At 33.6% G+C, this 27,500-nt stretch overlaps 1 protein-coding gene across 2 annotated transcripts in view; it reads left to right on the top strand.

Annotated features, from left to right (window-relative positions):
* The window catches only part of LOC137624988 (TNF receptor-associated factor 2), a 75,206-nt gene that overhangs the window by 27,626 nt on the left and 20,080 nt on the right, over nucleotides 1-27,500 (top strand). For both annotated transcript variants that reach the window (XM_068355922.1, XM_068355923.1), the window contains exons 4-5: nucleotides 16,203-16,362; nucleotides 23,058-23,166. In XM_068355922.1, the coding sequence (XP_068212023.1) occupies nucleotides 16,203-16,362; nucleotides 23,058-23,166 (269 nt within the window). The remainder of the gene's footprint in view (nucleotides 1-16,202; nucleotides 16,363-23,057; nucleotides 23,167-27,500) is intronic.

Raw genomic sequence — 27,500 nt, forward strand, 5'->3', positions numbered from 1 at the left:
ATGGACGGGAAGAATTGGGCGTGGCCAGAAATTATATGTATATATATATATATATATATATATATATATATATATATATATATATATATATATATATATATATATATATATATACTCTCTCTCTCTCTCTCTCTCTCTCTCTCTCTCTCTCTCTCTCTCTCTCTCTCTCTCTTGATATATATATATATATATATATATATATATATATATATATATATATATATATGTGTGTGTGTGTGTGTGTGTGTGTGTGTGTGTGTGTGTGTAGCCAGACACTTGCTCTGTATTATACAAGGGAGGTGATATTTGCATGATTTATTGGTCTTACTGCACAAAGTAGACATGCTTGGAAATATATTTTCTTTTATAAATTGCACTTTCATATATCCGGTTAATTCTACGTTAAAACCGAATGCTTCGGAAAGATTTTGTATCTACTTTAGTTTTTTCCAAAATAATAATCCCCAGCTTAGTCAGGAATGTTATCCAACATTTCTCAGAAATAATACGGACAATGTCAGTCTCTCTGACAGGTAAAGCCGGGGATATATCATCACCATAAAAGACGAACGCATTTTGAAAATACAGTGATTAAAAAAAAAAAAAGTCCAGTGATTGAAAAAAGGGATACTCGTATATTTGTTGCAATCACTATTCAGATCTGCAATATTCGGAGGACGTTGCAGTTATCGCTAGAATTTTTTTTTTTAGTTTTTTGTTTGTGTTTAGAGCTAAGGATTTGAATCAGAGATAAACAAATGTTTTTTATTTGTTTATTTAGTGTATGAAATATCGTGGGGGGAATTGTTGTCATCAATAAACATGAATTAAATACAATATCGTAATCCTTCATAGATTAAACGTGATTAAAATTGCTCAAAGCAGGCTACATTATATATATATATATATATATATATATATATATATATATATATATATATATATATATATATATAGTGTAGTCTACTTTGAGCAGTTTTAATTAATTTTATTCTATCAAGGATTACGCTATCGCATTAAATTCAATTTATATATATATATATATATATATATATATATATATATATATATGTATGTATATATATATGTATATATATGTATATATATACAGGTATATATATATATATATATATATATATATATATATATATATATATATATATATAGATATATATTCTTAGTTTGAAGCGAGTCCAGCTTTAATAACCTTTAATGTGTACTCTTGATTATGTTATTTCTGGATTAGTTTATATTTTTGTATTTATTCTAAGGGGATTTTGCTGAATAATTAATTAAAACACACCGAGTGGAGTACGCTAAAAAAATCTAAAAATATTAGATATATTTACCGAATCCTTTTTAAGTAATGTTTACTCTAATTTATTATTCTGATAAATTAAATTGTCCTTTTAAGTTTATATCTTTGGTTTTGACGCAGAAAGTATGAGTGTAGGCTAGGGCTAGACAAAAAAAAATTCTTTGTGAGAAGTTTGACGTAAAGAAAAAACCGTTTATCTCCAGCTATGAAACGAAAAATGTTTGTGATAGTTGCCAGCCATCTGTTATTGATGGGGGGGGGGGGGGGGGTTGAATAGAGCATGTGTGGTGACGAAAATGTTGTCTATTTTCTTGTGAGGTACTGATTTTTTTTTTTCTATTTTTATGAAGAAAACGATGTTTGTTTGAATTATGATACTTTAAGGCCTTTAAGTGCAAAGTTGATGTGAAACAAGGATATTTCAAGTAAATGAATATACATTTATGTGAGAGAGAGAGAGAGAGAGAGAGAGAGAGAGAGAGAGAGAGAGAGAGAGAGAGAGAGAGAGAGAGAGAGAGAGAGAGAGAGAGAGAGAGAGTGTAGGGGTTTCACGTAACAATGAATTAAACAAGAGAGAGAAATTTTTGAATGCATATCAAATAAAGCAGAGAGAGAGAGAGAGAGAGAGAGAGAGAGAGAGAGAGAGAGAGAGAGAGAGAGTACCTTCGTATATGAAATTGTTGCGAGAATTTAGAGAAAGGATATTAGTTGCAAGTATGGTTTAAGAAAATGAATTGCTCTTGGAGTGACAAATGAATGATGATTGCAGATGAAAAGCCTAACATGACAGTGGAAGAATCAAGTTAGCAAAATAGACTAAAGATCTCAACTAACATCAATGTGGAAGGAATAAGCAAACAAAATGTTAGAAAACTATACACATAGGAAGGTTGTACGGCTATTATTATTATTATTACTTCCTAAACTACAACCCTAGTTGGAAGAGCAACATGCTATAAGCCCGAGGGCTCCAACAGGAAAAATAGCCCAGTGAGAAAAAGAAATAAGGAAACTACATGAAAAGCAATTAAAGATTAAAATAAAATGTTTTAAGAACAGTAATATTAGAATCAATAGTTTATATATAATCTATAAAAATAAAAAAAAACAAGAGGAAGAGAAATAAAATAGAATAGTGTGCACGAGTGTACCCTCAAACAAGAGAACTTTACCCTCAAGGCAGTGAAAGACCATGGTACAGAGAGTAAGGTACTACCCAAGACCAGAAAACAATGGTTTGATTTTGGAGTGTCCTTCTCCTAGAAGAGCTTCTTACCATACCTATAGTCCCTTTTACCCTTACCAAGAGGAAAGTGGCTATCGAACAGCAGTCTAGTATGAAGGATAACAGAAAATATCAAGATTATGAAGCATGAGATTCTAGAGTTGTAGAAGTTATGTGATATTATATCGGGAAGATACAGTATGTGTGTTCTAATTCTTGTATGGAGATATGTGTTGTACGTCAAGGTAAATGAACTCTATAATCATGAAAATTCCTCAAAACCTAACTATTCAGCATGTTGTACCAAGATGTCATCTTGCTTGCGAGGGGAGTTAGTTCCCTTTGTGCGTTCAAGTAGACAAGGCTGTACCAACCGTGTGTCACACGATCGTATATAGTTCATTTTGTGTATATATTATGCTTGTATCTTCGCTCTTCCCTCGCACTAAAAAGAACCAGAATAAACAAGTCTGTTTTTCTCATCTGTAATGGTGTCTGTTTTTGAACATGAAATATCTTGTTGCTTTGAGCTTTTGTATATAAAGGAGAGTGTTCTATAATAAACTCACTCAGTTGCTTTCAACCTGTCTTTGAGTCACAACCCTCTCTCGGCCCGTCACAAGGCGCTTACCTTAGAGAGTGTCAGCTGTACAGTGTACTCACGAACCTTTTGTAATAAAGTAAAAAAAAACCCATGTTCTGATGTCTCATCATCCGTGGACATGGGACAAGTGTATGCGGGTTTTTGTATATGACAACTGTAAAATAATTGTTTATGGGATGTACAGTTAGAATCAAAAGAACGCCGACACTCAGGGGAAATCTTTCGTCAGATGTCTCTAGTGTTCCCATGACAAAACGGACAAGGAGTTGCTCTTCTTACAACTTCTACGAAATGGGCGGAGCATTCTCAAACATTAGCGAATCAGACAGTTAAGGGCCGTCTTTGTTAGCAAAAGTATACAAATGTTACAAATCGAGTTGCCATATTTCAATTCTGTATAATCATTTGACGTCTCAACTTCTCAATACAAATATAAAACACACACACACACACACACACACACACACATATATATATATATATATATATATATATATATATATATATATATATATATATATATATATATATATATACTATTATTTTTCAATTGCTACTTTTTTCGTAAGAGGGACCAAGTAGACACTTTCCAGGGAAGGGGGGGGGGGGGTTCTCCTTCAACGCCCCTGTCCAGGCCATTTCGACACTGAGCAAATAGGAAAGTCATTTCTGTTTTAGGGGTTGTGGAGACAGGCTGCTTGTGGACTCATGATACAGCCTGTAAGATATTGTATCATTGCCTGATATTTATTTAATATCCGTCAATGTTCTAGTATATTTGGCTAACCTAATTCATTATTAGTTGATTTGTGAAAGATAGCCGCAGTAGAATGAAATAGCTGCTGTTGATGGAAGGTTGATAAGTAACGAAATTTAAGTATTAACTTTGCATAATAGATAATCGATGATGGATATATTAGATACTGATGACTGCAAAGCACCTTAAATACAATCAGAATTTATTATTTTGAATCGAAAATAACTTATATTGGGGTAGATGAGGAAGCTATCACATTCTGGCAAAGGGTTTAAAAAATTTGTTTTATTGACAAATCAGTCTCAGAACGACGTAATTTTCAGAAATTTTGTCACGAAACTATGATATACCTATTTTCCCAAAATGAATTCTCCTATAATTTTTCCTGAAAATATACACGAATAGATGGCATAAGCACGAAATGATTCCCCATTCTAATACCCTGATTGTAAGTTATCAATTATTATATAATTGCTAGTAGCTTTATCTTGAGAAATTAAACAGCTTTGAGATCAACTTCTTATCAATTTCATGCACAAAGGTCTTATAATCTTGATTCAAATAGGCTTAGCTTTGTATGATAAAGTCCTTATTTACAGTGATCAAGTGCCCAAATTAGCCCAGCTATGGGGTGCTAGATGTAGGTCTCTTGACCGGGTAAATTACGCAAGGTAGATGGGCGCTTAACAAGCGAAAAATGCATTACTATCCGTGAAGCTCTAGTTCGGGTTGTTTGAGCAAAAGCTATCCATATCAGTTCGTCAGCCTATCAGGGTATTAGTTAAACCACAATCTCTACAGCTGGTGCCATGAGTAGGGGAAAGGAAAAACCAAATATAAAAATATCTCGGAAATAAAAGTTTGATTGTCCTTTTAATCACTAACTTATACAGCTGAGGAGCGATACTCATGGATTCCTAAATATTTTCTCTCATTCTTTAGATTTTATTTCCGGAGCTTCTTCCTGCATCCCCTGTTTCATTATTTAATATTTGTGTTTCTTTCTATCATTATTTATTCATTTATTTATAAATATTATCTTTAAAATTAATGCCCTTCTGCCTCGGTGCTCGTCTTAGGGCGTCAACTTTGGTTCTTAGCTCCTCTCTGTGCCTCCATAAAAGAAATCTCTCCCAAGCGCCAGCAGAAACACTTTCACTTGACCATTCCAACTTGGAATTATTTGATATTTGTTTGACACCAAAACAAGATATTTATAAGCTGGATTCCGGAATAAGGCATTTGAAGATCTGTATTTCATTTTCCTTTATCTTAGTTTTTACAATCTTCATCGAAGTAAAAAAAAAAATTGCATTGTGAAGCATGCTTCCATGAATAAGTGGTGCCCCTCAGATTTTTTATACAATATATATCCCATTCCTCTATCATTATTCCAGTTAACGATAATATCTTAGTCGATTTTAAAGCAGCTGGTTAAATTGTCCTACAGAGCATTTAACGTATATAGAGGAGTATAAAATATAATGATCAAACTATATGCAGCCGGACAAATGTTGGTATACGGGATCCTTAAGGAAGCAAATTCTCCAAACGCCCAAAAGCAATTATAGTTATTTTCACCCAAAATCACCCATAATTTGGATAAGCATTTGATTCTAACAAAATAATCCCGTTATTTTGCCATTTAGTTTCGATAATTATCAAGTGAATAAAGCACTTACGATAAAGATTGAATTAGCAATGTAGTAAAGTCTTTACTACATATGTTTAAGATTTTAGTTCAAATGGCAATGCTAATCCTTCAAGGCCAAGATAGCAGACGGTGAGATGACAAAGCTCAACAATGAGAATGTAAAATAAATGATGAATAAAGGGAAAGTGGCTTAGAGTCTAAAGACTGAAACGGCGCATACCCCTGAATCTGAATAATTTGGGAAATTTTTTACAATAAAGTATCCTCACGCATTACGAAATGTTACATTCAATGAATATCTATAAGCTGTAAGTAGTTTTTAGCAGTCAATCTATCATCTGAAAAATAACGATAAGCTTTTGGGAGCATAATACATTCATTTCTATTGGAAACATTGCATAATAATGACAAACAATATTTTGATATGCATAAATGTCTAAAAAGGAGTTTATGTGCTGTTACATTACTTCATTAACTAGAGTAAGCTCAAACCATTTGATCTCTCTCTCTCTCTCTCTCTCTCTCTCTCTCTCTCTCTCTCTCTCTCTCTCTCTCTCTCTTTCTCTCTGAACGTCCTTTATGTGGGTATAACTCATGTATGGTGTTTTTTCATTAATATTTTTCTAACATAGAAACATAACTGAAATTACTTTTTTTTTGTTCATCGGTAACTTGAACAGGACTAATGTTAAAATAATCGAATATAGCTGTTAACGGAGGGAATTGTTTAGCTACGACACTCCAATATTTTCTACATGATTTTGTGGGTTCATAACATATATATATATATATATATATATATATATATATATATATATATATATATATATATACATACATATTTATATATGTATATATATACTGTATATATGTGTATATATACTGTATATATATATATATATATATATATATATATATATATATATATATATATATATATATATATATATATATATATATATACTGTATATATGTGTATATATACTGTGTATATATATATATATATATATATATATATATATATATATATATATATATATATATATAAATATATATTTATAAATATATATATATATATATATATATATATATATATATATATATATATATATTTGTGTGTGTGTGTGTATGTGTGTTTGTGTATTCAGTATTTGTAGTGGATATTTGAGACGTCAAATGATAACTGAGAATAAAATATGACAACTCGATTTGTAACATTTCAAGACAGCCGTTTACTGTTTTTGATTCACCAAGGTTGGAGAAGGCTCCGCCCATTTCGTAGCAGTAGTAAGAGGAGCAACTCGTTGTCTGTTTTGTTATGGGAACACTAGAGACATCTGACGAAAGATTTCCCCTGAGTGTCGGCGTTCTTTTGATTCTAACTGTACGTTGTTACTTCGGGGAGATAGTTCTTTGTTGGTTGCATGACAATACAGCGAGAAGATAATTGTTTTCAGGTTAAAGTATATTGCATCGTAAAGGTAATTGTTCGCGGGTTATGATATATCAACACCAGGAAGGTATTTGCTTGCAGGTTATGATATATTACATAGGGAAGGCAATTGTTTGCAGGTTATAATATATTAACACCAGGAAGGCAATTGTTTGCTGGTTAATATATCAACACCAGGAAAGTAATTGTTTTTAGGTTATCATATATTGCATCGGAAAGATGATTGTTTGCGGCTTATAATATATCAACACCAGAGGGTAATTGCTTGTAGTTTAGGGTATATTACATTAGAACGTATTTTTTGCGGGTTGCAATAGATTAACACCAGGAAGGTAATTGTTTGCAGGTTATATCATATATCATATAACATATGTTGCATCCGTTTGAGAATTGTGTGCAAGTTTTAGGATAACACATCGGGAAGAGAATTTTTTGCAGGTGTTAGATTATTACTTTGGAAAAGTAATTTTCTTCCAAGATTTAGGACACTGCATCGTTTTTTTTTTTTTTTTTTTTTTTTTTTTTTTTTTTTTTTTTTTTTTTTTTTTTTTTTTTTCTTTTTTTTTTAAATCGTTTGCTGATTAGAAAATATTTCATAAAGAAATATTCTTGTCCGAGTTGTAGGACATTCCTTTTTGGAAGTATGTGTTCGAGTGAACCATAGTATTGTTTTTAAAGATTATTGAATGTTACATTACTAAAGTAATTAAGTTTAAGTTTTAAGATATTACCCAAGGAAGAGATATGTTTGTGGGTTTGCTTTATTATATCAGATTTTATTATATTGCATTAAGAACTTAATTATCATCATCATCATCATCGTCATCATCTCTTCCTATGCCCATTGACGCATAGGGCCTCGGTTTGGTTTCGCCAGTCGTCTCTATCTTGAGCTTTTAATTGAGTACTTCTCCATTCATCATCTACTTCGCGCTTCATAGTCCTCATCCCTGTAGGCCTGGGTCTTCCAACTCCTCTTGTGCCTTGTGGAGCCCAGCTGAACGTTTGGTGAACTAATCTCTCATTGTACCCCTCATCATGATCTCATCCACATATGGCACTTAGGTAATCTCTCCCATGGTTTCATTTCTAATCCTGTCCTGCCATTTAACTCCTAATATCCTTCTTAGGGCTTTGTTTTAATTTACCAAATCTCTCGAAGATTGTTCCATTGTCATTCCATGACTCATGTCCATAGAGTAACATTGATCTCACTAAACTGATATATAATCTGATTTTTATATGTAGTTTCATGCTATTTTATTTCCAAATTTTACTTAACTTAAGCATTGTCTGATTTGCTTTATTATATAAGCGTATTTTATATTACATTAGGAACTATCATATCAGCTTATATTTTATTACATTGTTGGAAATTACATCGGGAAGATAATTTTTGCCTATAGGGTTTTACAATAGGAAGAGAACAGTTTCCAGGTTGTAGGATATTACATCAGCGGGAATTATATTACATCAAGAATATATCTGTTTGCTGACTGTATACTATTACATTGGAAAGGTAAAGGGTTTGTGTCATGTAACCTATTACACTGGAAAAAAAATAGTTTTCTGTGGTTTGTATAAAATTACATTGGTAAGATTATTGTTTGCCGGTTGTAGGACAATAAATAATGAAGTTACTACTTTACTCTGACTTTAGAAGCGGCCATGAAATTTTCAAAACTCTAAACTTTTCAAGTATGAAGCCAGAAAATAATGCTAATATAAATGTTGCAAAAAAATATGAAAAAAGAAAACTTTAACATTTTAAAACGAAATACTCCTCAAATTGTGCTGATGCTTCCAAGTACTGCGTTCCCCGAGGCCGTACAAACAAAAGGAAACTCCTTTTCTATATATCGAAATCTGAGGAATGAAAGAAACTGAGAGATGAGAGCCTCTTGTGGCGCTGAATTGGACAATATGGCCGGAGAAAGGAATGAGAACTCTTTTGTTAATCAACGGATTTGAGAAGAGTGCCTCCGGTAGTCGGGTAGAGGTGCACTGTTCGCATTAATGAAGGGTAATTATAGTGTCACTTATGTCCTTAAATCTGTCCACCTTTTATTCTTTTTCTACCTCCATTCCTTCTTTCTTTCTTCTATCTTGCTGGCCAGCTATTTACACCTACATAATTATTCAAGTGTGAGGTTTTTACTCGGTTGTATTTGTAGCTGAGTATCATACGCACTTAAAGCTCTGGGGTAAATTTTCCTAATAGCATAAAACAAACAGACATTGAAACAACATTGATTATGATAGAAAGGAATTGTGTAGCATTCTGTCGGAATGTTGAGTGTGCGTTGTGTATCATAACGTATTTGTGCCCAATTTAAAAAGAAAATATAAATAAATATACATAGTTTATATGCCGGCAAATGAATAAATGTATATACATATATTACATATACATATAAAGAACAAATGCAGCCGTTTCTTGCCCACTGCAGAAAAAAGACCTCTGACATGTCCGTAGTTTGGCCACTGCGGATTGGTGATGGTGGGAGACTTTTGTCTGATCGCTCGCAGTAAATCAAACTAGCATAGGTGGGCTTGACTAGTACAATTTTGCTGATCATGGCGATATACCAACTTTTTCACCATGTTAAGGTATCCTCATTCAGAAAACTGATATACAGTATGTATATATATATATATATATATATATATATATATATATATATATATATATGTATATATATATATATATATATATATATATATATATATATATATATATATATATATATATATATATATATATATTATTAGCCAAGCTACAACCCTAGTTGGAAAAGCAAGATGCTAAAAGCCCAAGGCCTCCAACAGAGAAAAATAGCCCAGTGAGGAAAGGAAATAAGGAAATAAATAAATGATGAGAATAAATTAACAATATATCATTCTAAAAACAGTAACAGCGTCAAAAAAGATATGTTCTTTATAAACCATTAACAACGTCAAAAACAGACATGTCATATATAAACAATAAAAAGACTCATGTCAGCCTGGACAACATGAAAACATTTGCTCCTACTTTATATATATATATATATATATATATATATATATATATATATATATATATATATATATATATATATATATATATATATATATATATATATCACTAATTCTCGTGGATGTATTTCAGTTTCTATTGCTATTGAACCATTGAGTGAATTTACCGCTGGGATTATTCCACTGTTTTCAGGATTATAAATTGGGCATTGGAATCCAGTGATATATAACTCCAGAGATTGATTGATTGGTCGCTCAGGCATTTGCTAAGCTCAGAATATCCTTTGGGACGTCACGAAAACGGGTCCTGTTTCCTTTGCTTTCCGGCTGCATCAGCTGCAGTATTATTATTATTATTATTATTATTATTATTATTATTATTATTATTATTATTATTATTATTATTATTATTGTTGTTGTTGTTGTTGTTGTTATTATTATTATTTTTATTGTTGGTGTTGTTGTAATTATTATTATTATTATTATTATTATTATTATTATTATTGCTGTTGTTGTTATTATTATTATTTTTATTGTTGTTGTTGTTGTTGTTGTTGTTATTATTGCTATTATTATTACTACTATTATTATTATTATAATTGTTATTGTTATTGTTGTTGTTGTTATTATTATTTTTATTGTTGTTGTTGTTGCTGTTATTATCATCATCATTATTATTATTATTTTTATTATTGTTATTATTATTATTATTATTAGTAGTAGTAGTAGTAGTAGCAGTAGTAGTAGTAGTAGTAGTAGTAGTAGTAGTAGTAGTAGTAGTCCGACAATCTTTAATGATCAAACTTGATCTTTGTCTTTGCTTGTGTCATACTTTTTACCGTAATTAGTTTCCTTGGCAAATTCTACTGATATTTTGGAGGCTTTACCTCCATGGTAATGTGTTTTTACAGTTAAGATATCTCTATAATCTCCTCGTACGAATATTTCAACGGATGAATTATTAGGAATAGAAATGTAAGTACTTTTGACAGATAGCGAGGAAAGAAATTTCCAGTCCCATTCATTTCAAAGTTAATTAATAAAAGCTTTTGTTTGCGTTAAACGATATTCCCTTTGTTATTTACTTGACTATTAATTGTGATCAGTATTCATTAAAAAAAGATAAATTATGAAATAAAAAAAAATATCTAGCTCAATTTAATCGAATTATTTTACTGCTGTCGAAAAGATCTGATTGCAGAGAATATCCGGTAAAAGTATGATTTACGAGAAAAACATTGAAAAAATTAAATTGGAAACATCAAATGGCAATTATTAACTGGTAGTTATCATCCTATTTATTCGAACAATCAACGAAGTTTCTCAACAAAGCTGAAAAAAATTTATTTTAATTTTATTTTTTGAATATCGTGATCCCCATTGTACCCCCCGCTTTAATGGAGAGTCTATGACGTCACTATCATTAGCTTGGTAATTATTATTATTATTATTATTATTATTATTATTATTATTATTATTATTATTATTATCATTTGTATTTGTATTATTATTTGTATTTGTATTTGTATTGTAAATTATTATTAATCATGATGTATTACCTTGTATCCGTATCATATTTTTTTTCGAAATTTTATTTTCCATAAATTGAGGGTACATATAACATATAATTCCTTGCTTTGCAACATCATTCTCTCCGTAATTCTTTATTGAAGTATTGAAGTTGTGTTGGAGTGGCTGCTGAAGGGATCAAAAGTTGCTTTAGTTCAGTAAATGACTTTTTTCTTTTTCCTTGCCTTCCCCGTTCATACAGCCGTAAATCCAGGCAGGCTATCAAATCTTTTTGGCGATTAAAAAGGAAAATGTGGTTTAGGTATGTATGTGTTTGAGAGAGAGAGAGAGAGAGAGAGAGAGAGAGAGAGAGAGAGAGAGAGAGAGAGAGAGAGAGAGAGAGAGAGAGAGAGAGAGAGAGAGAGATTGATTGATTATATTGAAATCTGACATCAGTTTCAATGTTCATTATATTGGAAATGGGTTTCAGCGTACCCTGTGAAATTGAAATGATCTCAAACAGTCCCAGTGCCTCAATTGCCAAAGACGGTATCATGCGGTCCAGTGTCCTGTATCTGATATGAAGGAAATACTACACTGGATCTTCTCTCTGGTTACGGTTCATTATCCTTATGCCTACACACACACACACACACACCAAATAGTCTGACCTATTCTTTACATATTCTCTGTCCTCATATACTTGACAACACTAAGATTATTTCATCTATCAATTCTTTTTCTCTCAAGGGTTTAACTACTTACTACAATGTAATTGTTTAGTGGCCACTTTCCTCTTGGTAAGGGTAGAAGAGACTCTTTAGCTATGGTAAGCAGCTCTTCTAGGAGAAGGACACTCCAAAATCAAACCATAGTTGTCTAGTCTTGGGTAGTGCCATAGCCTCTGTACCATGGCCTTCCACTGTCTTGGGTTAGAGTTCTCTTGAGGGTACACCCGGGCACACTATTCTATCTTATTTCTCTTCCTCTTGTTATGTTAAGGTTTTTATAGTTTATATATGAAATATTTATTTCATTGTTGTTACTGTTTTCGAAATATTTTTCCTTGTTTCCTTTCCTCACTGGGGTATTTTCTCTGTTGGAGCCCCTGGGCTTATAGCATCCTGCTTTTCCAACAAGGTTTGTGGCTTAGCAAGTAATAATGATAATAATGATAATACTAATAATAATAATAATAATAATAATGATAATAATAGTGGAAATGTATGTTTTATCCCCAGCAACACAAATGGAAATTCTCGGCATTTTAAGGATTCAGCAATGTGACCATTTGAAAGTTGGATACAAAACGAACTCATTTTAAAACTGGGATCATTAAACATAATCATGTGCAACTATCGCGTGGCATGTCTCCTGCCTCTATATGTTTTCCCATTTGATGCCGTAAAGATAGTTTTGTATGCCAGTTTCTTTTAATTAGAATATAAAATTCTAGAAAGAGTTCATTAGCAATATTTATCATATTAATTTAAAAGATAACGCACCTGGGTGTTGAATAACCTCCTAGGCCCTAGGTCTGGTTCATATGGCCGAAGTGTACCAACCGTGTGTCACACGATCGTACATAAATTATTTTGTATATATTATGCTTGTATCTGCGCTCTTCCCTCGCACTAAAAAGAACCAGAATAAACATGTCTCCGTTTTTCTTCTGTAACATTGTCTGTTTCTCGAACATGAAATTTCCTGTTGCCTTGAAGTTTTGTATATAAAGGAGAGTGTTCTTTAATAAAGTTACTCTGTTAATTGCTTCCTGCCTTTGGGTCACAACCTTCTCTCGGCCCGTCACAGAAGTTTTCTTGTCCACGAATTCATAAACCACTTGAATGGAATAAAATGGAGTTCGCCCTTTGCGAATGGTATAATGAATAAGAATTGATTTTAGTAATATGAAATAGATTTAGTCTTTTCCTTTATTTGGCTTTGCATCTCTTCTACTTTTTTGACGATGATGGATAATTTTATATCAATTGATCAATATTCTTTATTGAGGTTTTTCACTCCAGCTGCGTCCTTTTTACCTTCTGTTTTTAGTGTCATTCGAACAAGCTGCTCAACAATTCTTAATGAGCCTCCAAGGTTAACCCTGCGCTGTTACCGGAGCTGTTACTGCACCTCGCACCGAAAGCTTTACTCAAGAGTATTTGCATTGTCCCTTGGATTTCATTCTGCACCTGCTTTATAGCCTTCTACCTCTCTTCCCTCGATCTGTCCAAACTCCCAACTTTGACATCATGGTGCTACAATAAAGGATTCCCGTTATACAACAGCTTTAATTTGTTCCCTAATGTCCATAAGGTTAATTTAACTGAAGCCTAGGGGCCCGGCAAGAGCAAGGTGCCATGTAACTCATTTTGTAGCATTAAATGTGAAAACTGTGGATTATTCAGTTGTAATATTATTATAATGAAATGTACGAATAGTATGTAATATGCCGGGGAATGTCGAGGGGCTCAAACAAGAGTTCTGTCGTGGGTCGATACAGCACTGCTCCCTGATCCCAGCTTTGTCATGCAATTGAAATTCATAGATCCATGAATTTATATAATTTCATCCTTCTATTGGGTCGTTGAAATGCTCAATTCGGTCTTTAATTAAGGAGGAAGGAAGGCATGGATGGAATGAAGAGGAGACGTCGGGGGCAGACATTTTTAACCTCTGTGGAAGTTATCCACACGGGCTACATCTGATTTGATCACTTCTTCGAGCCAATTGTTTCTTATTATTATTATTATTATTATTATTATTATTATTATTATTACTACTACTACTACTACTACTACTACTACTACTACTACTACTACTACTACTACTACTACTACTCAAGCTACAACCCTAGTTGGAAAAACAAGATATTTAATGCCCAAGGGCTTCAACAGAATTACAGAATGAACTTCCTACCTGTGCATTTCATGATTGATGAAAAGTCCTCCATCCCTTTTTTTTTTGGTTATCTAAGGAGACTTTTACTTACACAGTGTGCTTGCAGTGCCCTAGTTTTTTCTTATTTTGTTGGTATATTGAGAAAAAAACGATTGCAAAATCCCCTTTTCTCCGTTGGGCGAGTTTCCATGAAGTTTCCCGTTGATTGGTTACAATTTTGAAGCGCTAGAGTTTTCACGACCAACATGTGGAAATGTCGCATATAAAGCATTCAGGTTTTGTGTTCTTTCGTTCATGTGCACTTTCAGGTATATTTTGTAATACATAACGTGATGTAGGTTTGTTGACCTTATTAAGTTGAAATCATAGAACATAAAAACTATTTTCTGACGTGTGTGTGTGCGATGGGCGTGTGGGGAGGGGGGTGGGGTAGGAATGTGATGTTAAAGATAGAAGGACACTCCAAAATCAAACCATTGTACTCTATTCTTGGGTAGTGCCATAGCCTCTGTACCGTGGTCTTCCACTGTCTTTGGGTAGAACTCTTACTTGAGGGTACTCTCGGTCACACTATTCTATCTAACTTCTCTTCCTCTTGTTTTCTTAAAAAGTTTTATTGTTTATATAGGAAATATTGTTTTTGATGCCACTGTTCTTAAAATATTTTGTTTTTCCTAGTATCTTTCCCTCACTGGGCTATTTTCCTTTTTGTGTCCCCTGAGCATATAGCATCCTGCCCTTCCAACTAGGGTTGTAGCTTAGCAAGTGATAATAATAATAATAATGATAATAATAATAATAATAATAATAATAATAATAATAATAACAACAATAATAATAATGATAGCAATTAATAATTAATTATTAATAATATGAAAATACAGTGGCATGAGGGAGATACCACCAAGGCTGGCACTGGATAAATAAACTAGAGGTTTATAGTCATGTATTGAAGTTTCATATGAGAAACACATTGCATGTCTTGTTTCTATATATAATTAATAACTCTTAACTTTATGAATTCCTACATCCATCCATTTTCATCACAGTCCCAGAAGATTTATCATCTGAGCCTCTAAGAGTCTGCATCTGTTAGATGTCTTTCATCCGACAGAAAATTTATTATATTCGATCTCCATAAATTTAATAGAAAATGGAAATGCGTGAAAAATTCATTGTTAAAGAAAAGTAATTTTATTTAGGAATTTCTATTTGTTTTTATTTCATCAACATTTATATACTTTTGCATGTCAGTCATAGTAAAAAAAAAAAGTAATTTTATTAGGGAATTTCCATTTGTTTTTATTTTATTAACATTTATATTCTTTTGCTTTACAGTCATTTAAAGAAAAAAGTAATCTTATTAAGGAAATTCCATTTATTTTTATTTTATTAACATTTATATACTTTTGCTTGTCAGTCATTTAAAGAAAAAGTAATCTTATTAAGGAAATTCCATTTATTTTGGTTTATTAACATTTATATACTTTTGCTTGTCAGTCATTTAAAGAAAAGTAATTTTTATTAAGGAATTTCCATTTGTTTTTATTATAACATTCATGTACATTTGCTTATCAGTCTTAATGATTGACTTATATCGTATGATTTATATATAGACCGATTACGTTCTTTTTAGATTTTTATTTTCTAAATTTTTTGTTTTATGTATAAAATTCATAAACCATTCTTTTAAGTTGTTTTCGTTGGTAGTAAGTATATTTGAATTTTCAGAATATGTATCTTTTCATTTTGACCAACAGGTGATCTAAACGACCGATTCCTAACCCTGGAGAAGCAGATAGCTGATCAGTTCAATGTTCTAAAGACTATGGTGCTAAATATAGAAGATCAGCTGAGGACGCAGGACAAGCAAAGTAAAAAACACCATGGGAAACTCAGGCAGGCTATCAGAGCTATCCGGTGAGTAAATACTATAGTATACCCAAACAATATATCATAGAAAATGTAATACTGATTAGATGTGGGTAAAGAAAACGTACTTCAAGCTTGTGCAGAAAGATGGTAACTATATAAAAAAGTACTTCTGGGCTTAGCAGAAAAACCATAAGAGTAACCAAACAAATTTCATCTTTAATATTCTTTGATTTTTTGATGAAAGGATAGTTTGTAAATCATTTACATTTTAAATCAACCATTCTAAAATAGTCGATCAACCGAAAGCGAACTTTTATGGACTGAGAAACCCCGCTTATTTAAGATGTAAATTAGTGTGATAGAGTTGGTGTCATACAGACTAATTATGGTGGAGAGTTTGTCTGGTTTAAATTAAAGTCCTTTAGTAAATATCGGGAAACGAAGGAAATATTTTTTTTTTTATCTTTATCGTTCTCCTCCATTAGATGTGGTTTATCGCTGATTATTTTATATTGTTTTCTGCCTTTCCTTATTACTTTGAGAGTAAATGTTTAATTTTGACTACTAGTAATCCAGATACCTTCTGTTTATATGGATAAATGTGTGTGTGTCATGATTAAAAATTTCACCAAACGCTGTGCTTTGGTGGAATATATATATATATATATATATATATATATATATATATATATATATATATATATATATATATATATATATATATAATATATATATATATATATACATACACACACACACACACACACACACACACACACACACACACACACACACACACACCAAGGCACTTCCCCCAATTTTGGAGGTTAGCTGACATCAAACAAATGAAACAAAAAAAGGGACCTCTCCTCTCTACGTTCCTATATATATATATATATATATATATATATATATATATATATATATAATATATATATATATATATATATATATATATTTGTGTGTGTATGTGCGTACGTACATGCATGCCTTTTTGTATATTATATACAATATTTATTTTTCACTGATGAATACAAGCCAATCGATTAATCAAGGTCATTTACTAAATTGAATTGAAATTAATTTTTGTTTCTCTCTCTCTCTCTCTCTCTCTCTCTCTCTCTCTCTCTCTCTCTCTCTCTCTCTCTCTCTCTCTCTCTCTCTCTCTCTCTCCAATGTTTTATTTTCTTTTATCTTTCCCATGTTTTAGTGTTTCTTTTGCTCTGAAAAATACCATGTTATTAAGAACTTTTTAGTTTAATTTGAAGGTTCTCAAGACATTTTTTTTTTCTTGTGCAGCACTTACATCATCACAATGATGCTGCTTATCACTTCATGAGCATTATCCAAAATGAAGTTTTTAGGCGTTTATTATTATTATTATTATTATTATTATTATTATTATTATTATTATTATTATTATTATTATTATTATTGTTATTATTATTTTTTTTTAATTTCGCTGAATCATATGCCAACTGGGCAAAAGGAGATTGTTCATAAGGAAGAGAGAAGTTTGAACGATGAGAGAAAACAGTTAGAACAAAAAATTATCTCAAAGCTTAGCAGTAGAGGGAAATATATACAACACTGCAGCTATACCGTCTACTAGACAAATATTTGGAGATCATTAACACGAGAGTCAGTCAGCTTGGCTGTTTGGCTTTTTCGTTTTCTGAGTTCATGAACTAGATCGGTCATTCACTATGTCTGTCAGTGATTATTCCAAAGCCTAGCAGTGTAGGGAAATATATGTATAACACTGCAGCTATACCCTCTTCGAGACAAATATCTGGAGATCGGTAACACGACAGTTTGGCTGCTTGACTCTCGTTTTCTGAGCTCATGAACTAGATCGGTCACTCACTATGTCAGTTGAATACAGTTAAGCCTTTGTCGTGAGAGAAGTTCCCTTATCGCGTAAGTGGGATAACGGTCTCTGCATTATTCACACTATCGGGGTCGATCTTGTTGGCAGAGAACTTTTATAACACCAGTTTCTTTATACAACTCAGCAGGGCCTTATCAGAAGCACATCGAACACCTTCTTAGTAGGTTGGCCAGCCACCAGCCACCCGCTAGAGAGTTATGGGGTCCATTCACTGGCAAAACAGTACTGCATACCAAAAAAAAAAAAAAAAAAAAAAAAAAAAAAAAAAAAAAAAAAAAAAAAAAAAAAAAAAAAAAAAAAAACTCATCCTGCGTAACTCAAACCACCACAAAGCACTCCAGTCCATCTTTTCAACAATGTAACCATTTTATGATTCCTTTGACGTATCTCCACATCTCATCTTCATTTTTATCGTTTTTTTTTAATTCTCTTAATGCTAAGCATATTATGTAAAAATTATATCTCGACAGCATGCATTTTTACACATACATATACCAAAGCACTTCCCCCAATTTTGGGGGGTAGTCAACATCAACAAATGAAACAAAACCAAAAGGGCACCTCTACTCTCTACGTTCCTCCCAGCCTGACAAGGGACTCAACCGAGTTCAGCTGGTACTGCTAGGGTGCCATAGCCCACCCTCCCCCATTATCCACCACAGATGAAGCTTCATAATGCTGAATCCCCTACTGCTGCTACCTCCGCGGTCATCTAAGGCACCGGAGGATGCATACATTTATAATCTATGAAAACATTGAGCTGCCTCAAAACTCTACCTTTTCGTACCCCCACTTTTAAACAAAAAAATGTGTCACTTAAAAAAAAAAAAAGTGTCCCTTTCAAACTTATTTAAACACATTCCCCTTCTATTTTAGTAACCCAATGATCTGAAAAACTAATGTACCACATTTCAAAACTTCGACGTCACTCTCCATTGTTTCATAATTTTTTTTCTTGATCCATGAAAGCCACTTATAACTTTTTCCCTTCTCTCTATACCCTTTGATTGATGCATTATTATCTTTGTCTAAGCCCACGCTGTCGTTCGCCTAGCAATCTTCTAGAATTCTGCTATAAATGTCTCAAGGTTTATACGAATATTAAAGGTTAAAGGTGTCTGGTCTCAGTTCCAGTTCCAGTTCCATCAGAATAGATGATCACCAGAACGTCAGCCGGGCAAACCCCCCACTGTGATGCCCTACCACAGCAGTGGCCTCCCCAGTAAACAGCTTAAACTCACGTCCCTGGGCGAAATGCCTTGCGAAATGCTAGGCAAACACGTTACCACTGTACTAGCCAGGAGGCTATAATTGCCTTCGCCAAACTCTAAGGGCATGTATTCATCCCTATCTGTTTCTTGATTTATTTATTTGTTTGTTTGTTTGTGGGCAATTTTACACAAAACATACTGTACCCATTTTGACCAAACTTGGTAGTCATGTTGAGTATGACCCAAAGATGAATCTGTAAAATTTTGGATAAAGTACATCAAATTACAAATACGCAGTAGTACTCTGAAAATAATTGCAATGTTAAGTAAATGGCAAATATTTTGCTAGTTTTATTTGTATGTGAACAACATTTCGCAAAAAAAGTACAGAGCCAATTTCAACGAAACTTGGTACACATATTGGATATGATCCAAGGAGAAATCCATTAGAATTTGAAGAAAATACATTGAAGTATCAGTGTCCAGTAGTGTTATGAAAAAAAAAAAAGGCTGGTTGGCAAGGCGTAGGCATGCTCTCTACTCCGTGCCCATCGAATTCCCTTCTTCCTCTGTCTCATTCACTCCTATTCAAAGCAGGAGTGAATGAGACCTGATTCAAAGGAACAATTATTTCACTTATTCATTAATAGCCTTTATCATCTATAACACAATGCGAATTTTACCTTTATATTATTATTATTATTATTATAATTATTATTATTATTACTAGCCAATCTATAACCCTAGTTGGAAAAGCAAGATGCTATAAGCCGAAGGGCTCCAACAGGGAAAAATAGCCCAGTGAGGAAAGGAAATAAGGAAATAAATAGATGAGAGTAAATCAACAATATATCATCCTAAAAACAGTAACAGCCTCAAAACAGATATGTCCTATATAAACTATTAACAACGTCAAAAACAGATATGTCATATATAAACAATAAAAAGACTCATGTCAGCCTGGTCAACATGAAAACATTTGCTCCTACTTTGAACTTTTGAAGTTCTACTGATTCAGCTACCCGATTAGGAAGTTCATTCCACAACTTGGTAACAGCTGGAATAAAACCTCTAGAATACAGTGTAGTATTGAGCCTCATGATGGAGAAGGCCTGGCTATTAGAATTAACTGCCTGCCTAGTATTACGAACAGGATAGAATTGTCCAGGGAGATCTGGATGTAAAGGATGGTCAGAGTTCCGAACACAATACGAATTTTACCAGTATGCTACGTGCATTCCCATCCACGCTTGGTATCCTTCAATAATGAACCTCATGTTACTCAATCTTACATTGTCAACAATGATGTTTACAAACATTATAGAACGTTTGAACGTTCGCCAAACATTTCCACCCATGCAATACTCAGATCTGCTTCTACGTCTGACAACGCAAGATTGCATTTGTATCAGACATCATCATCTCCTACAGCTCCTGTTATTTTGAGGTCCATTTACTTATTAACCTTTCTTTTTGTATTCACTTGAGTAGAACTACTTATATTTCTTTCAATTTTTCGTCGAGTAGAACTACCTATATTTCTTTCAATTTTTCGTCGAGTAGAACTACCTATATTTCTTTCAATTTTTCGTCGAGTAGAACTACCTATATTTCTTTCAATTTTTCGTCCAGTAGAACTACCTATATTTCTTTCAATTTTTCGTCGAGTAGAACTACCTATATTTCTTTCAATTTTTCGTCGAGTAGAACCACCTATATTTCTTTCAATTTTTCGTCGAGTAGAACTACCTATATTTCTTTCAATTTTTCGTCCAGTAGAACCACCTATATTTCTTTCAATTTTTCGTCGAGTAGAACTACCTATATTTCTTTCAATTTTTCGTCGAGTAGAACTACTTATATTTCTTTCAATTGGTTGTTATAAACTAAGGTTATTGCGTTGCTTTTCATCACCATAACAGCACTTGTAATATTAACTGGAAGAAAACGCCATCATAAGATTTCTAAGATTCTTCAGTGTTTAGGCCCCCACAGTCAAACATCGTTTCCACAGTCTAACATCGTTGGAAGCTTTCGCACTATTTCCAAAGTGCCTCTCCAGCTGAAGAATGAAATCTTCGGTCGAAGAGGACCTCTTAAAGGTGCGACAGGTCTTTATTGTAAACATACAACGATGTATTTTATCGTAGATTTTTTATGCCTAATATTATTATTATTATTTTTATTATTATTATTATTGTTGTTGTTGTTGTTGTTGTTGCTATTATTATTATTATTATTATTAATTAGCTAATTAACCATGTTCACATTCTTCACATTTTGGCCATTTGCATTATATTCATTATTGCAATTATAAGAAATTGGTTCAGGGGTACCATCATTAAATTTATTCGACCGATATATTTCTAAATATATTTATCCAGAGAAAATATGTTTCTATCAATTTCCGCTCTTGTGTCCCTCCAGGTTGTTTTAATACCCAGAAATATATAACCACCTTCGTATTGCATTTCTTAAATCCAATTATTGCTATTTTTCATCATTTTAATGACTGATTGGTTTATTTAATTACGGTAAAGTTGATTTCTCGAATATTCGCAAATACTCTTCTATATGCTTTTTTCTCGCCAAAAATGATCGCTGATTTCCATTCTCATATTGCTGTTCTTGCTTTCAGCAATTCATGAATTTTTTTTTCTTCCCATTATAAAAGGTATTTCAATTTGCTTTGGCTACAAGTCATTAATGTCTATAGGTTCTAGGAATCAAAGGCTCTAGGTTAGATTATCTAGAAATTCAGTTACTCGAACGTTATAGGGAAAATTTTGCTACCCGATAGTATATAAAATGCAGTCCATTTTGTGCTTTAGTAAAGTAAATATTGCAAACGTTACTAATTAATGCAACGTCATACTATGTGGGTCCGGTAAATGTTTAAATTCAAATTTTCATTGATAGATTTACCAATAGATTTTTTGAATTCATTGGAATGCAGGACTTGGCTGTGCGAGAAAATTAATATTTTGATTTAATCGTTTTAGTATTACGAGTAGATGGTCAAATTCATCAGGGGTATTTCTTTTTTTGTTCTTTATTTCTTTTTGTTTTTGGCTTTCTTCGTAGGGTTGTGGTGGCCGATGTGGTAACGTCCCTGACTGGTGAATGCCAGACTGGGGTTTAAGTCCCGCTCAAACTCGATTGTTTCTTTGGTCGCTACAATCTCACCATCCTTGAGAGCTAAGGATGGGGGGGGGGTGTTGATGGAGCCTATAGGTATATCTGCTGAGCTATCAGCAGCCATTGCCTGGTCCTCCTTGGTCCTAACTTGGATGTAGAGGGGCCTTGGGCGTTGATCATATGTATGTATGGTCAGTCTCTAGACCATTGTCCTTCTTGATAGGACAATGTCACTGTCCCTTGCCTCTGCCATTCATTCAGAAGTGGCCTATAAACGGTGCAGAAACTGCGTTTGGTAAACGGTGAAGTCAGTTCCAGATAGCTTACATTTATTTCCGTAGTTCATAAAGTAATTGAATAGAATGAAAGTCCACCACTTTACCTATTACATTGTTAGCAAAATTAGCCAAATAATCGACTTACTCCATTGAAAATAAACTCATTTAGTGACTTGTTACTCTTATCAAGTAAATCTGTCCATTATCAATTTTATTTTCCAGTGCAAGACAGTCAGCCAGAGCAGATGGATTATCCGGTGATTCCAGCGATTATATTCCAGGGGATTCGGAGGATGACGATTATCGTACAGACTACGGGATGCCTGGAGAGGTTAGGACTATTGTATACATTGTTGCATAGTTGTCGTATCTTGCCTCTGAGTTTTGGTCTCATGGGTTATAAGATATTAGGCACCTATGTTAATCTGCTTGCTTTATATATATATATATATATATATATATATATATATATATATATATATATATATATATATATATATATATATATATATATATATATATATATATATATATATATATAAACTATTGTGGAGGTAGCTCTGGATTACTCGAAGTACTTTTAGAAAAAAATATATATATATGAGATTTTCTGAAGACAGCCATTTTTTTTCAGATTAGATATTGAGTAACTTTTGATTATACATTGCAGAATATTTGGGAAGAGGCCGGTTCGATGGTCCCTCACATGGCATTTTAGTATTCCTTATCGATAAACTATATTGTCAATAGATATTTTTGCATGAAATTTAGTGCCACAAATGTAAACGAAAAAGTAAGGCCCTTTTGAAAGAGAGTCATGTAAGTCAATATTAGGAAAGAAAATCAAACCCAAATTAATGGGTTTAATTGTATTCAGTTCAGTGACTCAGTGACTGATCGAATGCATGGACTCGGAAAAAGAAAAGAGATGAATGGTTCGACTGATTGACTCTTAGGTTCCTAATCTCCGAGTAATTGACTCGAATAAGGTGTTGTTGTAGGTTTTTATGCCTTTCCTCAAGGGTTTCGGTAGTCTATTGGAAATGTCTCTGCCTGGCGATCTGGTTGCTGTGGCCTGATTGGTAATGTCTCTGCCTGGTGTTTCCCAGTCGGGGGTTCGAGTCCCGCTCAGACTCGTTAGTGCCATTAATGTCTGCAATCTTACCATCCTTGTGAGCTAAGGTTGGGGGGTTTGGGGGAGCCTATAGGTCTATCTGCTGAGTCATCAGCAGACACTGCCTAGCCCTCCCTGGTCCTAGCTTTGGGGGGAGAGGAGGCTTGGGCGCTGATCATATAATAAATATATGGTCAGTCTCTAGGGCATTGTCCTGATTGCTAGGGCAATGTCACTGTCCCTTGCCTCTGCCATTCATGAGCGACCTTTAAATCTTTAAACCTGGGGTTCGAGACCAGCTAAAACTCTATAGTTTCTTGTGGGTTTAGAATGCTGTGTTAGTGGAACCTATAAGTCTTCCAGGTGAATCTACAGCAGCCATTGCTTGGCCCTCTTTGGTCATAGCGTAGGAGCGGGTATGGGCGCTGATGGTATGTACCGTAAATGTGGACAGTCACCAGGGCATTGTCGCGCTAGGACGTTGTCATTCTCTTGCCTCTGCCTTTCATGAACGACCCTGCTTCTCATAAGTCCTGCTATCAATGTGGATGTCATGAGATTCAGGTAATAAAAGTTTGTGGCAGGCATAACAACTTTTATTTGTGTTTGATCTACCGGAATCCAGACATGAATGATTCTATCTTCGATTGTCTTCTTACCATTATGGCTAAGATACAAGATGATGATAGAAATGCTTCTTTTGTCATTGTTGGTGATTTTAATGCTCACCATAGGGAGTGGTTAAGTTCTGTCTCTCCCACCGATCGCCATGGCTTAAGAGCTTTAGACTTTGCCTCTGAATCAGGCTGTGAGCAAATCATAAATGAAGCTACTCACAGGTCTGGTAATTGCTTGGACCTCGTATACACTGACTCCCCTGGCGTTATAACTAGTAAGGTTGGTTCTCCAGTTGGGACATCTGATCATGCCTTGATTTCATTATTAGTGAAGACTGAGCAGCCTGTCCCTGATATATCATATTCTTGTAAAATTTATATGAAATCCCAAGCAGACTGGAATGGGATTTTACATGATCTTTTGTGCTTGAATTGGTCACAATTATATAATAGTGTAGATCCTGTTATCCCTTTGAATGAGAATCTAGTCAACATAATTGATAGGCGTATCCCTTCTCGTGTTCTAAGGTACCGAGTGAAGGACAAACCGTGGTTCAATGATGATTGTAGACGTGCTTATTTGGTGAAACAGGAGGCCTATCATCTTTGGAAGGGTAACAGATCAGATTTGACCTGGAACAACTATACTCAGCTTCGAGCTTTTGCTGAGAGAGTTTATGCCTCGACTGAAAAGGAGTACAATTTAACCATAAAAGAAACCCTTTCTGGTACAACTCAGAAACATAAATGGTGGTCTACCCTTAAATCTGCACTCTTTGGTGTAGATGTAACAGTTCCTCCTTTACTTAAACCAGATGGATCAGTCACTCACTGTCCAAAGGAAAAGGCCACCCTTTTGGCTGATGTTTTTGACAGTAAACAGAGTAATGAAAAACTTGAACTTCCTCCTTCCTGTTTTCCTGAGGCTAAACTAACTAGTTTAGCTTTTCGATCTCGTGAGATTAAAGCTGTTGGTGGAGCTTGATGCTTATGGAGGTGTAGACCCAAATGGTATTTTTCCTTTGTTTTTTTATAAAGACAGCAGATTTCTTAGCTCCAAAGTTATCTGTTATTTTGCGCAAGTTAGCAAGAAGAGGAGCTTTTAGCACTAGTTGGAGAATTGGTAATGTTACTCCTCTATGTAAATGTGTTTGTGGTAGCTCAAGTCCCACTGATTACCGCCCAATTTCCATAACTCCCATATTATCTAAAGCTTTTGAACGTCTTATGGCAAAACGTCTTAATAGGTTTGCTGAAGGTAATCATCTACTCCCTAGTTTGCAATTTGGTTTTCGTAAAAGACTTGGAGCATGTGATGGCCATCTTACAATCTCCAATGCTGTACAGAAATCCCTTGATTGTGGTCGGGAAGTTCGTATGATTGGCCTTGATTTTAGTGCTGCCTTTGACCGTGTTAATCATGAGGCCCTTGTTTTCAAACTGAAACAGTTGGGAGTGGGTGGGTCGTTTCTTAGCATTATTATTGATTTTTTAAGTAATAGATCTCAAAGAGTTGTTGTTGATGGGCACCATAGTGATTATAGGAATGTGATATCCGGTGTTCCACAGGGTAGTGTTCTTGGCCCATTACTTTTCATACTATATACACATGACATGTGGTTTGGCCTAGAAAACAAGCTTGTTGCATATGCAGATGATGCTACTCTCTTTGCATCAATTCCATCCCCTGAATGTAGATCTAGGGTTGGTGAATCCCTTAATAGAGATTTAGCTAGAATTAGTGCATGGTGCAAATTATGGGGTATGAAGTTGAATCCTAACAAAACTCAAAGTATGATTGTAAGTAGGTCAAGGACGGTGGCTCCTCAACATCCGGATCTCAGTATTGATAATGTTTCTTTAAATATGTATGACTCTTTCAAAATTTTAGGTGTGATTCTCGACAGTAAATTTACTTTTGAGAAACACATAAGGTCTGTGACTTCTTCAATTGCACAAAAAATAGGCTTATTGAGAAAGTCTTTCTAGATTTTCGGTGATCAATCTATTCAGAAGAAGTGTTTTAATTCTTTCATTCTACCTTGTTTTGAGTATTGTTCTCCTGTCTGGTCTTCAGCTGCTGATTCTCATCTTAATTTGTTGGACAGAAACTTACGGTCTATTAAATTTCTTATTCCTGATCTAGATATTAATCTCTGGCACCGTTGTTCAATTAGTTCATTATGCATGTTGCATAAGATTTTTCATAACTCTGACCATCCTTTACATTCAGATCTCCCTGGACAATTCTATCCTGTTCTTAATACTAGGCAAGCAGTTAATTCTAATAGCCAGGCCTTCTCCATCACGAGGCTCAATACTACGCAGTACTCTAGAAGTTATATTCCAGCTGTTACCAAGTTGTGGAATGATCTTCCTAATCGGGTGGTTGAATCAGTAGAACTTCAAAAGTTCAAAGTTGGAGCAAATGCTTTTTTGTTGACCAGGCGGACATGAGTCTTTTTGTAGTTTATTTATGACATATTTGTTTTTGATGTTGTTAATAGTTTATATATGACATGTCTGTTTTGACGTTGTTACTTATTTTAGAATGATTTATTGTTAATTTGTTCTCTTCATTTATTTATTTCCTTATTTCCTTTCCTCACTGGGCTATTTTTCCCTGTTGGAGCCCCTGGGCTTATAGCATCTTGCTTTTCCAACTAGGGTTGTAGCTTGGATAGTAATAATAATAATAATAATAATATAGATTAGTATATTTTGAGATAAGGTTCGGTATGCCTCAGATTTTCAATCATGGCCTTAGTTTTCATTGTTATACATGTGTATACAGTATGTATTCATATACATGTTGATATGCCGTTCGTTATTTGCTGTTCAATTATGAATATTTTATTAGGGCAAAGCAGGAGTTGTTGTTTAATTGTGTTTGACTCCTATGTTATTATTATTATTATTATTATTATTATTATT

This window comes from Palaemon carinicauda, chromosome 31, assembly GCF_036898095.1.
Source record: "Palaemon carinicauda isolate YSFRI2023 chromosome 31, ASM3689809v2, whole genome shotgun sequence".
NCBI classification, from domain to species: Eukaryota; Metazoa; Arthropoda; class Malacostraca; order Decapoda; family Palaemonidae; genus Palaemon; species Palaemon carinicauda.